Source organism: Capricornis sumatraensis, chromosome 4 (assembly GCF_032405125.1).
Source record: "Capricornis sumatraensis isolate serow.1 chromosome 4, serow.2, whole genome shotgun sequence".
Lineage (NCBI taxonomy): Eukaryota > Metazoa > Chordata > Mammalia > Artiodactyla > Bovidae > Capricornis > Capricornis sumatraensis.
The window spans coordinates 57,072,355-57,085,306 of NC_091072.1; the positions used below are offsets into that span (position 1 = coordinate 57,072,355).

Below are 12,952 nucleotides of genomic sequence, written 5' to 3' on the forward strand. Positions count from 1 at the left end.
CCTACTTTTACAGATACAATTCCCTCTTATGTGCATTTACTTTTTTCCCAGGGCACAAAAATGGAACCATCGAGCATGGCACAATATAATGAATATTCATGGTTTCATCTATGTCTACATCGATTTCCTCATGAGCTCAGGAAAAGATGGAGCTTTGTTTTGCAGACACCCAAACCACGGTACTTGATTTTCAGGCCACTGTTAGACATCCTGGGGATGGGGGTGCTGGGGGGTGATCAACTTCTCTAGGCCGTTTTGGAGAACTTGCTGGTTAGGTGCTGGTTAGGTTTGAGAGGCGGGGGAGAGGGGAAGTCGGCCTCCCCGGGTCAGTTTTTTATGCTTTGCGGCTGCTAAGCAGCAGGGGGCGCTGCAGCAGTGTACTTCGTGGTCCAAGGGAGCCGCTCATCCAGCCGGAAAGGCCAAGTCGAGAAGAGGTGTGGCAGGCAGCCCACGGTCCTCTTCGGTCTTGCAACTTTAGTACCCAGACCTCGTTCTACACAGACCATTCTTCTACACAATATTTCATCATGTTGGATGCCTTCCATCCAGTCCTGCATCCGGGCGGAAAGGAAAGGGCATTAGCTTCCAGTCTTTCTAGGTTTAAGCATAGCGCTGTACTGGGTCGTTAAGACGTCTCTTCTCTGTGTTCGTTCTCCCCAGTCCGACTGACAGTTCCCTTGAAACCACGAAAAGCCGCCGCAGCTGCGGTACGCCTGTGTGCGTGCTAATCTTTTTGTCCTCTGTTGGGGTCCTTTCTTTTTGAGCTAACTGCGGGAATATTCCCTCCCCACCCGTCTCTCCATTGACATTCGGGACAAAGGTCGGCTCGGAGCTGAAATCTCTCCCTCCTAAGATGCCCGCTCAAACTCGCCAACTCCCACTACCCACCCCATTTCGGCTCCTGCACAGTGAGGGTGTCTGACGCGTTGCGTGTGTGTTCGTGGCGACCAAGTCTGCAACACTAGCCAAACCTGTTCTTCCTCTCCCGGTCCCCAGCAGTCTTTCCAGCTGACCGGACTTACGCCTGGCATCGCTTGGCACACGCAGCGCCCGGGGTTGAGATCCCGCTGGTGCCAGGCGCCGCCAGGCAGCAGCGGAGCTAGCGACCGCGTCCTCCCTGTCTCATTTCTCCCGCGCCCAGGGCGCACTCCAGCTACCTCTTTGGGCTGTTTTCCAGCCATCGCCCCTGGGTCCCCGCGGCTTCCCAGACTGAAATCGAAGGTGAGCGAAACAGGGGGAGGGCGGGAGGTGGGAAGGCGGAGCCTCCCGCCCGGGAAGAGAGTGGGAGGAGCCTCTAGCCTAGGGGGTAACGTGGGCGGAACCTTAGGGGGTGGATCTGGGTGGGGAAAGGGGCTGGGCGATCCGGGGATGGAGGGTTGGCCACGCAGGCGCGGGGGGACAGCGCCGAGAACCCCACGCGGGAGCTTCTGGAGGCTCCAGCCACCGCTTCTCACTTCACTGGATAAGGGGCTAGGGCCGGGAAGGGAGCTAATAAAGAGTGAATGAGCTGCAGCCGCTGTGGCGGCCGGAGTCTGCCCGAGCGGCATAGGAGCCGTGCGCCCGGGAGGCGGCGAGGGGAGGCGGTTTGCCTTGTCCCTCCCAGCCGCCCTTCTCTCTCTCTCTCTCTTCCTCCAGCTGGTCCCAGAGCCCGGCTCGGTCCGGTCCCTCTGCCCCCACCCCGCACTCGCCCACCTTCTCCGAGTCCCACTCCGCACCTAGGGCGTCCCGCATTGCCATGGGTTAGGGTGGCGGCTACGAGCCGCGCGAAGGACCAGCCTTGTGCATCCGCCGGGGGACGCGGAGCCCGAACGCCGCTCGCCGCTCGCCGGCGCAGGGCATGGGGAGCGCGGTGTGAGCCCGCACCCGGGGAGGACGCAGGAGCTGCGGAGACGGGCGAGGAGGAGGAGAGCGGTGGATTGGAAGGACCCGAGGGAGGAAGGAAGGGTGGGGAAGCGAGGGAAAAGTGAAGCTGGGAGGAGAAAGCGGCAGAAGGTGGGGATTGATGCTTCTGTTTTTTGTTGCCGCTGCTGCCCTCGCGCTGGGAGCCGAGCCGGAGGGAAGGCGGTGGAGAGATGATTGCAGAGTTGGTGAGCAGCGCTCTGGGGCTCGCCTTGTATCTCAACACCCTGAGTGCGGATTTTTGCTATGATGACAGGTAAGGGGTAAGAGGAAGGGGTGACGGGCTGCCTGGGGACTCCGCGGTGGCTTTCAAGCTTCCCGCTTTAAGGCTGGAAGTGCATCTTGGAGGGACTATTCCTGCACCTGACGGCTTAGGAGACGCGTAAACATCCGAACCTAAAGCAAACATCGGGACGCGGGCTCACAGGGCGGGCTGAGGGAGTTTGGGCTCTTACTTTGCAGCAGGTTCCTCTCCCTTGCTTCTAGACTGTTGGCAGACGCTTAAGTTTCTTAGCGGAAGTCTCAGCAATTTGGGAAACTGTTTAATGAACGCATTAAAAAACAATTCTTAGGTATTCCTTGGTGCAACAAAAGCACATTGAGCGATTTTACGTCTGGGCTGGAAGGAAGCTGCTCCCTGCCCTCTAATAGATCTTCCCTGTAACGTTTCCTTTTATTGATGGGACACTTTTATTTCCCGAGGTTGAAACACATTTGACAGTTGCCCAAATAGTGGAGAGATCGCACTGTTCCAACTTTCCCTTTTGACGCGTGGTGTACATTACTTTGCGCCAGGGCAGTGCTGCGCCCCCGCCTCTAGCACAAATCAATGGAGTATTACTTTATAAAAGCCTGGGCCTTCATTTCTGTTTGGGAGTTTTACTTTCGAAGTTAGCGATTCTTTTGTGCTAATTGGGGGAAGAAGACGCCCCTAGAGACTGAAGTTGTCTTCTGCATTTGGGTTAGTTTGTGTGGCTAATGAGACCTGAACTCTGTTGTCAAAGAAACTGCATCGATTTCTGGGAAATGTCACAGTTGTCCTCGTGTCTCTACCTATTTTTTTAAACGTTGTTAGTGTTTAGAAACTGATGAAAAGCTCCATTAGGGGAAATTCCAATTTGTGTCTTTCCGGTGACTTAATCTGGTTACAATGAAAACAGATGCATAATTAAAATATATTAGGGAGAACAGCACGCCTGGCTAAACTTATTAACCGTCCTGGGGTGTTTCATGCTCCATTGAAATTAAACCATCCAAAAAGTGAGCACAGATTTACTTTGACAGCTTTTCAGCAGCCTCTCTGGGTTATGGAAAGAGAATGGATCCCCAGGGTCAGGGCGAGGCAGGGAGTGAACTTAAGCAAAGTGGTTGATAGGGAAGAGGAAGGCAGAATCTTCTCTAGATGGTGATTAGCCTGATTCTATATCCTCTGCTGTGCCCCCTCTCCCACTTAAAAAGCGTGTTCCTGGTTGTAAGCCTTAAGTCACCAAATCTTGGTTCACACCCTCCTCTGTTATGAAATCCCCTGGTAATAGATGCAAGAACATCCAGCAGACCCTTCTCAGTGCCTTTTATGTAAGTGTCTATCAGATACTAGTTGATAGAAAGCCACTGGTAGACATAAACTTTTCCTTAACTTTCAAGCAATGTGCCTGCGGGCTTTAGCAATTATGCTGCAAGCTCTGAGAAACAAATGGTCTGTGTGTAAGAGTGATATGAGCTGCTTCTGTTCCCTCCAACTTTGTGTTACTATGCACCTGCTATTTCTAGGGTACTGGCAGAAAAAACTCTTGCTTTCCAGAGTTGGGTGACTTTTCAGTAAAGTGAGCTCAGGGGCGAATCTGGGCTGTTATTGGTACTGTTGGGGACAGTTTGAAGAGTAAGTATTTAAGCCAATAATTAAGAGCTTATATAAGGAAGTAACACAGTAATACTGTAACTATTGTAGAACACTGATAAATCAAGCATCACTGGCGTGGTTACTCTTTATTGCTGTCCAGTTCTTTAAAAAGTAGTCAGAAGAATATATCCAACAAAGATTAAGGCTGGAACTCAACTACATTTGAATATACTTTTCTCTGTAGACTTAAAGTTTATTTTGTGTTCTTGCCTCCTCAGTCAGAAGTGTTAGTGTTGTAACTTGGACAGAGTGTAAGTATGATGATAAATTAGTTGTGCTTTGATAGTTGGCAATTGTTGTAAGTTCTTTACCTGCTATAGATTGAATGGAGTGTCAAAATTCCTGACATACCTAGCTACATAGATGAATTTAATGTGATAATTTGCCCATATCATCTAGTTGATGCATGCCCAATATATGATATGTAGATAATATATGCCAATACGATATTGAAGGGCTGTAAATATAAATTATAGTTAGCTACAATTTGAAAAGTGTATTTGACTCTAGTTTTCCCAGTAGCAGAACTGTGTGTGTGATTACACATTTTTCCGAGGATGAAGTCTTACGAGTATCACTTGGTTTTTATGAATCCTAGAAATTATGAAGTACGTATTACTAGGAGCGTGGAACTTACTCGGTGTCTGCATAGCGTGTTCAGGTAGTTCAGTACCAAGGTGAACTGTAGATTATGACGTTCCATGTAGACTTTCTGACCACTGCTCTAACTCACTGGTGTGAGAAGGAGAAAAAAGCTGGGAGTGGCAAGTGGAATTTGTAGGAGGATGGTAATGTGTTTATTTCCACCACTCCATTTCAGACTACAAGGACTCAGGTGTGAAACTTGTTTAAACTACATCTGTGGTTTCTGCTGCTTCCCTGCTTTCCCAGCCCTCCCAAAAACTTTAGTGAAATATGATTTCAAAGGAGAGAGCCGTACTGGGAGTGAGAGAGCAGCTCAAGGAGAGAGATGACTTTTATGCTCAACTTGGTTAGTGAAATCAAGACTCTGCATTTTAGCTGACGAATCTGGCATTTACTGTAGGAGGGCTTTCTATTGCTTCAGCTTAAACATTATTGCTGTGGTACTTCTCCAAGTTATCATTTCTTTTAAATATAGTGATCAAATTTACTTTATAAACTATATATGTGATTACATTCAGTGTTTGATGTAGCTTGGTTGAAATTAAGTGGTAATCTGAAACCTTCTTTTAGCAAAATCAATTTCCCTATGGTAAAATTTAATATTTTACAAGTGTTTCTGTGCTAAAGTTACGAATATGTCTCTAATGTGATGAAACAAACAGTGGAAGAGTGGAATTCATCATATCTGATGAAAAAGCATATATGGTTTCAGCTTCTTCCCCCTCTCCCCTTGCCTTCAATCTAGTAATAACTGTATTGAATCTTAATTTGTGGTTAGAGTAAAATTGGAATTATAAATATACAGTCGTTGCTAAATTTTAAGTCATGTTGCATGTGAATTCTTGAAGGACCATTTCATTTTCTAGAGAAATTTAATTTTAGGCTAGTGGGGAAAACTTGCTGACCCGAAATTCTCTGCTCTCTGACATATTTGTTGAGGATAACATTGCATCACTTTCCCTTCATCCTCTTTAAAAGTCCTGTTATGTTTTGCATAAGATAACACCAACAGAGGTGTCAGTTTACTTCAAAGCAACAAAAGAAAAACTATAACTGCTGTTTCCTACTCTCATTTCATTTTGCACATGTCTTCTAATTGATGGCATGCTTTTTATAGTAGATAACAAGTAAATAAGTTAATGCCACAAATTCATCTTTTTATTCTAATGTGACTAAAATAACCTAGTAGTTTAAAAAGACAATTTTGAGTTTCTGAAAGTAGGAAATGGACTATGTGGCCGCTTTGAAAAAAATTTTTCTTATTGCTCACTGTGCAGTTGTTAAACTCAACCATGATCATTAACATTATCTTTGGGTTTCTTAGTTACTGGTGTGCAGTAATTGAGTAAAACTTGGTGAAGCAACTCTACAACAGGAATTTCTACTCTTGAAATCAAAACCGCCCCAAATTCTCAATAGCACATTCCTAGTTTAGTTATTCATCTAGATGTAAATGTAAATCTCAGTTTAAAAGTACTCATTTTTTTCCTGAATGTCATAAAGAGTTTCATTAACAGTATTTAAATGTAGAAACAGAGGATTTAAAGTATACGCACAGGTTTTTTTTTTTATTTATTTCTTTTTCTAAAGATATTAAACTGCATTTTCTACTTGATCTTTTAATGTTATTATCAGTTTGGGCTTTTGACTGGGTATAAGAATTTCTTGTGAAATGACCAGTTCCTCTAACTTCTCTGTAAAATGTTCTCTCTAATAAATTTGCCTTGGACCAATCTGGGTTTGTTATCTTAAAATTGTAGTATGTTCAACCATTGAAGATGTGTCTGATATTTAGTAAATGAATGTTTAGAAAGAATTACTATAAAATCAAAGTAAATAAGAAAGAAGTTTGCTTTGTATCTAAGGTTGTCTTTTCAGATCTTTACTGGAAGAAGCCAGTGTGTACAAGAGTGTTATTTCATTCTCATTTCTTTCCCAGTTGAAAATGTATTGGAAAAAAAAAAGGCCAGTGGATACAATTTACAGTTTATAAAATATTTTATAGGACATTTTATTTTCTAGCTAAGTTTTGACTGTTTAATCACATCTGTGTGGAAAAAGTCATTTTGCTGTTTGAACAAGTACATCTCTTAACAGTATATTAAAATTAAGTGAAGCCTGTATGGATTGCTTTGCCTTACCTCTGTTGAGCTTGTCACATGGGGTTTATCCTAGCAAATGACCCAAATACAAGCACTGAACGGACACGCACAAATGCCATAGGGAAATTTCTTGCCAGCCATCTGTCTCTTAGTTGCTTTCATATATAAATGTACTGTATTGGTGGAGGCGGGGGGTGAGCTGCCTGTATTATTGCATATTATCAGTTTACATCATCTTGTCATCTGCACTTAGTTTTTCAGAGCTAATGTACCTCTGTAGTAACACTGAATTCCCTTGCTGCTGTAATTCTGAAAGAGCTTCAGCCTTTTGGATTCCAACATGAGTTAAGAGCAGTTTGGCTTGCTAATCTCTTTGTTGCTGTTTAGCATGCTAAAAGCACCTATTTAAAATGCCCTTGATGGTGCAGCTCTTTATCAGAGGTGAAGGGTATGTTTTGTTTAAACCCGGCACCTTCAAAATACTGGGAAAGGACAAAGTTTACCCTTAAGGTGCTCTGGTAAATGTGTGTCTGACAAACCTGCTTTCTTATAACCTCATTATTCTCACCCAGCATGCTTTTAACACACTAATATTCATCTCTTAAGTTTTTGATTCTCTGTTGGAAGCTAAATCTTATATGAACTTGGAGTCCTTCCTTAAATGGCTTCACAAAATTGACGAGTGTGGCAGCCTTGATGGAAAGGACAAGTGGGTTACTGAATGTAATGACCTTCCCTCTATGAATAGCAGTCTTCATTAAGAGCCTAGCTGAAAAAGAGTAGAGAGCCCATCACCAGAAGCTACATCCGTCTGCTTTTCATGGGATGAGAAAGGCGTAATATTTTGAATCATTACAGGTGGACTTATGCACAATGCTTGATGGTTTCTTTAAAGATTTGATCTGTACGTGTTTTTGAGCAATAAAGGGCTACATTGATTAATTCACTGATTATAAACACCACTAGACATGGGCCTCCCGTGTATATGGTGCATGGGAGAAACAGCAGCTGTTTTCCCTTGTCAATAAGCGTCCCTACCTGCCTGTCCTTTCCTGCCTGCACTTTTCCAGGTGCTTGTATAGTGTTTGAATCTGGGAGTCTGATGATAGACATAAAAAAATGCTGATAGCTTGTCCTTTAGCACAGTTGCAGTTGCATTGGCTCATATTTATTTTGATGGATACTCACCGTTTTAAACTTTCACTGGGCTTCTGTTGGCTTCTTTCCCAGAGCATCTGTGCTGAGGATCCATGGTAGATGGTTTGAACTGGATTTATTCTTGATTCAGTGCTCACTGGCACCTTATTTGTACCTGTGGAAGCTTTAGAATGCTTTTGCCACATGGCTCCTTCCTGTTGCCCATGTCAGTTATTTTCCTTGAAGGTCTGCATCGGCTGAACTCTTTGAATTAACTGGATTTTGCCTTGACTAGTCATAGGGATTGAAGACTTTTGTGTCAGATATTATTTGGGCTGTATTTTCCAGGCAGTTAATTCTAACAAGATGCAGCACTATCAAATTTCTATTGATCTTCTCCTCTCTGACAATTTAACTTTTCAATTATATTTGTCAGTTTCTCTGGTACTCAAGGTTTCGTATAATAAAAGGTATAGTTGTTTGTTTAAATCTTTTAGAGATTTTTTGGGATTACCATTTTGGGTTCATCCATGACCTTTCTTCTTTATAGTTAAGTGGGAAAGAATTGAGTAAGCCCATCTACTCTGGAGAAATTTGAAGAAAGTAGGAACACTGAAATGATTTATTTTCCAGATTCTACATTAAAAGTTTTTTATCATGTTTTAAAAGTAATTTATCTTACCTATGGGCATTTCATCAAATACAGTTAATTTGAGTAACTAGAAATGATTATTTTAGAGATGAGATGGAGAGAGATTTTGAACTGCTCATGTCTAAAGGATTAATTTGGAAAAGAGATTAGAATTGAAAATTCTAATTCCACCTTTAGATTCCATTTTATTGTGGAAATAAGTGAAATTTTATATACATTTACTTATTCCAAGGCTGTGTACACTTATCCCATTGCTTGAGGGCGGTGCTGACGTATTTGTTTTAAAAGTACCTTAGAACATCGCAGAGGAGATGCTATTTGCTTTTGATTATTTGGTTTAAGCTTTTGTTTTATGATTTCTTTGCCAGGGCATTTTGTGATATCAGAGTGAGGCCGGGTCTGAATCATGGCTCAGCATATAGTTTTAGTCAAGAAAACTGGATAAATTACATATTTGTCAAATGAAACACATATCAGTGCCCTTGGAATAGCAGCTGTGTGGTAGGTGTTGAGGCCAAATAAAGTATTTCTTTCCCTTTGTCTTGGATGATTGCCCTTTATTTCAGTGGAATTTATTATGATACATGTGTGATTATTCCTCAGGAGCATCAAGTTAAAAAAAAAAGTTCACTATAGGCTTATGATTATGGTTTAACTAGGAAACAATGTGTAAAAATATTGCCGTGGGGTAAAGGAATTTACTGACATTTGAAACTGAAAAATTCACAACTTTTGATGATGAAAGTGTCGTTTTCCTACTTGTCATTCCAAGGATTATTGATTTCTTTAAAAGTAGAAAAATTCGACTGTTCTAGCCTAGAAATTCTCACTTGGCATCATTTAGGAGTATTTTGACTTCAAAGGATGTGTTATTTGCTGAAAAGTGGCCACTGGGGCAAAATATGGCTCTTGACATTTTGAACATTGTTAAATAATGGCACCGAAGTATTTCAAACAGTCATGATTCAACATTGTTTAAAAATCCAGTGGGAAAAATGGCAGCCCATAGAACCCTGCATATTTGGAATTCTTTGGGTATTCATTTTAAATGCAGTTCACAAGTTTGCTTTTTACAAAATGCAGTGTTTCTTTCTTTCTTTTTTTTTTTTGTTTTTGTTTTTTAAAGAAAGATGAATAAGGCTAGTGAAATTTTTATAGCTGGGTCTTTTGGAATTTTGTGTTCTTTTTTTCAGTTGCTTATAAGTATTCTATAAAGGGACTGAAAAGATGCAGGCCATAGCCTTGTTTTTTGTTTTTGCTTTGCTTTCTCAGCTGGGTTATATGCCTATATCCAGAATATTATTATAATGCATATTGTTATTCAGTATTTATTATAAATCCAAGATCATAAGAGTAGTTTTTGAGCGAGGCAGATAAATGAAAACACTTGGGGGTAAGTAAACACCTTGTCTTTGTTAATTTCCGACTTGTCTCATATCTACCATGCTTTCTTTTCTCTTTGGGATATCTTTTGGATTAAAAAGTCAGTAGTCTGACTCTACAATATCAGTGTGTGTTGAAGTGACATTCCTGCAAATTGTGGCCTCCACAATTGGGTGGTGACTGTAGAGATTACATTTTAGGCTTGACTGCTTTTCACAGGTTGGAGAGGACACTTGCCATTATAGAGCCATTTGGGAAAGGGGGGTAACGCTGACAGCTGTGCTGTTTCCCTTGGGGACCTTTCTCATTGTTTTCTACACTATCTTTTGTCCATCTCAGCCCTCCTATCTTCAGGTTTTTAAAGGTGTTATAAATACTGAGCCTCCTGCCTTGGATTGTAGAAGATATCTTAAGGTAGAATACTTGGGTCCAAATATTTTGTCAAGTGTACTTCTTTTAGAATAGAGTGTTTCTCTCCTCCTCCAAGTAATTAACTGCAGGACTGCTTTCCCAAAGCAATTGAAAAGAGCTCATTTTGACAAAGCAAGCTTCTGATGACAAATTTCCCAACTACAAATGTGCAGAGGAAAAGTTCTCCGATGATGAAGAAGTTTAATCAGGCAAAAAGACATTTTTATTTGCAGAAATAGGCCCTTTAGAGGGAGGTAACTACTTATAGCTGATGTGAAAAACTAGTATACCTGATTTCATTTGGTAAACCTCATTTAAAATAGGAAGGTTATTCTTGTTATTCTATTGAAAGGAAAAAAATGGTGCTGTTGTATCATTGAATTTATGTTAAAGAAATAAGGTTTTACACTTGAACCCACTCTTATAGGGATATGTACTGACTTAACCAAAGAAAATGAATTTGAGATTTGAGAAGAAATCTGTTATAAAGACTCTAGTGTCCAGACTGAAATTACCAACTGTAGTTTGCCATGCTGCTGCTAAGTTGCTTCAGTCGTGTCCAACTCTGTGCAAACCCATAGACGGCAGCCCACCAGGCTCTGCTGTCCCTGGGATTCTCCAGGCAAGAGCGCTGGAGTAGGTTGCCATTGCCTTCTCCAATGCATGAAAGTGAAAAAAGAAAGTGAAGTTGCTCAGTCGTGTCCGACTCTCAGCGACCCCATGGACCACAGGCTACCAGGCTCCTCCGTCCATGGGATTTTCCAGGCAAGAGTACTGGAATGGGTTGCCATTGCCTTCTCCGTAGTTTGCCATAGGTATCTTCTATTTAAAATATCCCATTGAAATGATGTCTTTTAGGTTGCTTCCTCCACCTCTATATTTTTAAAAATCTTTGCATTTTTCTTTTAAAAACAATAGTATTTTTTGCTAATAGTATTCCATGTTGAACAGAAAATGAAATTTCATTGTTACTGATGAATATGTCATCAACATAAAGTAAACCATTTCTATGAGAGACTGCTGCTGCTGCTAAGTCGCTTCAGAGACTAGTACCTACTTAAAAAAACAATTGGGATATAGTTGCTTTACAATATTTTGTTCGTTTCTGCTGTACAGTGAAGTGCATCAGCTGCTGCTGCTGCTGCTGCTAAGTCGCATCAGTCACATCCGACTCTGTGGGACCCCATAGACAGCAGCCGGGGATCCATATATCCCCTCCCTTGTGGACCTTCTTGCTCCCATCCACCCCTCTCGGTCATCACAGAGCACTGAGCTGAGCTCCCTAAGCTATACGGCAGCCTCTCACTAGCTGTCTGTGTTACACATGGTGACCTATGTATGTCAATCCCAACCTCCGAATTCACCCTTCCTCCCTCCTCCCCCAGTGTTTCTGTTCTTTAGGTCTGTGCAGCTGCTTTTAAGTTCAGACCTGGTATGATGTTGAGGATGCCTGTGGCAGGCAAGCGGGCTTAGACCCGGTCCTCTCTCATAACTACTTCCCCCTCCACACCCCACCTTCATCCTTTGATATGGATGATTATCTTTTAAAAATTCTTCTCAAATGCTTTTAAAATTTTCAGTTTCTTTGAACCACATGAAGGTCTTTATACCTCTCTTAAAAGCACATTTTCAAGCTGAGGTTCTTGTTGGATCTCTTTCCATCTATGTATGTGTATATGTATTTATTTCTAGATCATTGCTTTCCAAACTTCGGTCTACCTGCTTAGCACCTGGGCTTGTGAAACTGCAGATTCTGCCTGGCTCCCGTCTAAGAGTCTGCATTTCTGTCATTCTTAAGTGTGATCAGTGCTGCTGATTCATGTAATGTACACGTTAGCTTTGTGTGTTTTACAGACATTTGGAAAAGACTGCCTAAATTCCTGGATTAAAAAAGATTTAGCATAATCTTTTATATCTCAAAAGCATATGAGTTTTGCCTTTTTATTTAATCTCTGTTTTGTTCTCATATTTGCTTAATCATGACATCTTTAGATTGATCATAAGCATTTGAGATATTGATCTCTACTGAAATATCTGTCACTGTCTTGTATTAAAATATCATCTTCTTTGTAACATTACTGTGGAGACAGATGTTGGGTTCTGATTTTGACAAACTGATAGGCAGTTGCCTTAGGCTTATGACTTGAACAGATTTGTTGTTGTTGTTCAGTCGCCCAGTAGTGTCTGGCTCTTTGCGACCCCATGGATTGCAGCACGCCAGGCCTCCCTGTCCCTCACCATCTCCCCGGAGCTTGCCCAAGTTCATGTTCATTGCATCAGTGATGCTGTCCAGAAACTGATGTCTAAACGAGACTGTAGTCAGTGCTTGATGAGTGGTACTTTTATTGAGCAATCCCTTGTAAGGAAACTTGGCTTACATTGCATGAAGAGTCTCTATGTCAGGCAGGCACCAAAATATAGACATTTAGGCAGCTGAAAGTAGGAAAGAGAAAGATTTATTAATGATATTCAGGCACTGAGAGATACTACTGGATAAAGGTATATCTACCTTTTTAAATGTGTTAGAAATGCTTGGGCCCCTATGATTTTTTGTTTTTTTAACTTGGTACAGTATATCTTAACCTTTGGAGTTTTTCTGAATAGGTGAACTCCTTATATATCTGAAGGTTTACATGCCTACTTAGTAGAAATCATTTTAAAGAATTTATTCTAAAATGAGTTATAATTATTTCTTTCTTTTTGAAATACTGTACTCTGTCTACAGTGCTGAAAGAAAGTAGGCCAACATAAGAGAATAGCATTTTAGTCTCGGAATTAACACTTTATTAACTAGTACTTGAGGTGCTAAGCCTCTAAAACTTG

General features: G+C 41.7%; 1 protein-coding gene across 1 annotated transcript in view; it reads left to right on the plus strand.

Annotated features, from left to right (window-relative positions):
• Positions 1–2,072: 2,072 nt before the first annotated feature.
• The window catches only part of TMTC2 (transmembrane O-mannosyltransferase targeting cadherins 2), a 422,905-nt gene continuing 412,025 nt past the window's right edge, over positions 2,073–12,952 (plus strand). The window contains exon 1 of the mRNA XM_068970906.1: positions 2,073–2,155. Within this exon, the coding sequence (XP_068827007.1) occupies positions 2,073–2,155 (83 nt within the window). The remainder of the gene's footprint in view (positions 2,156–12,952) is intronic.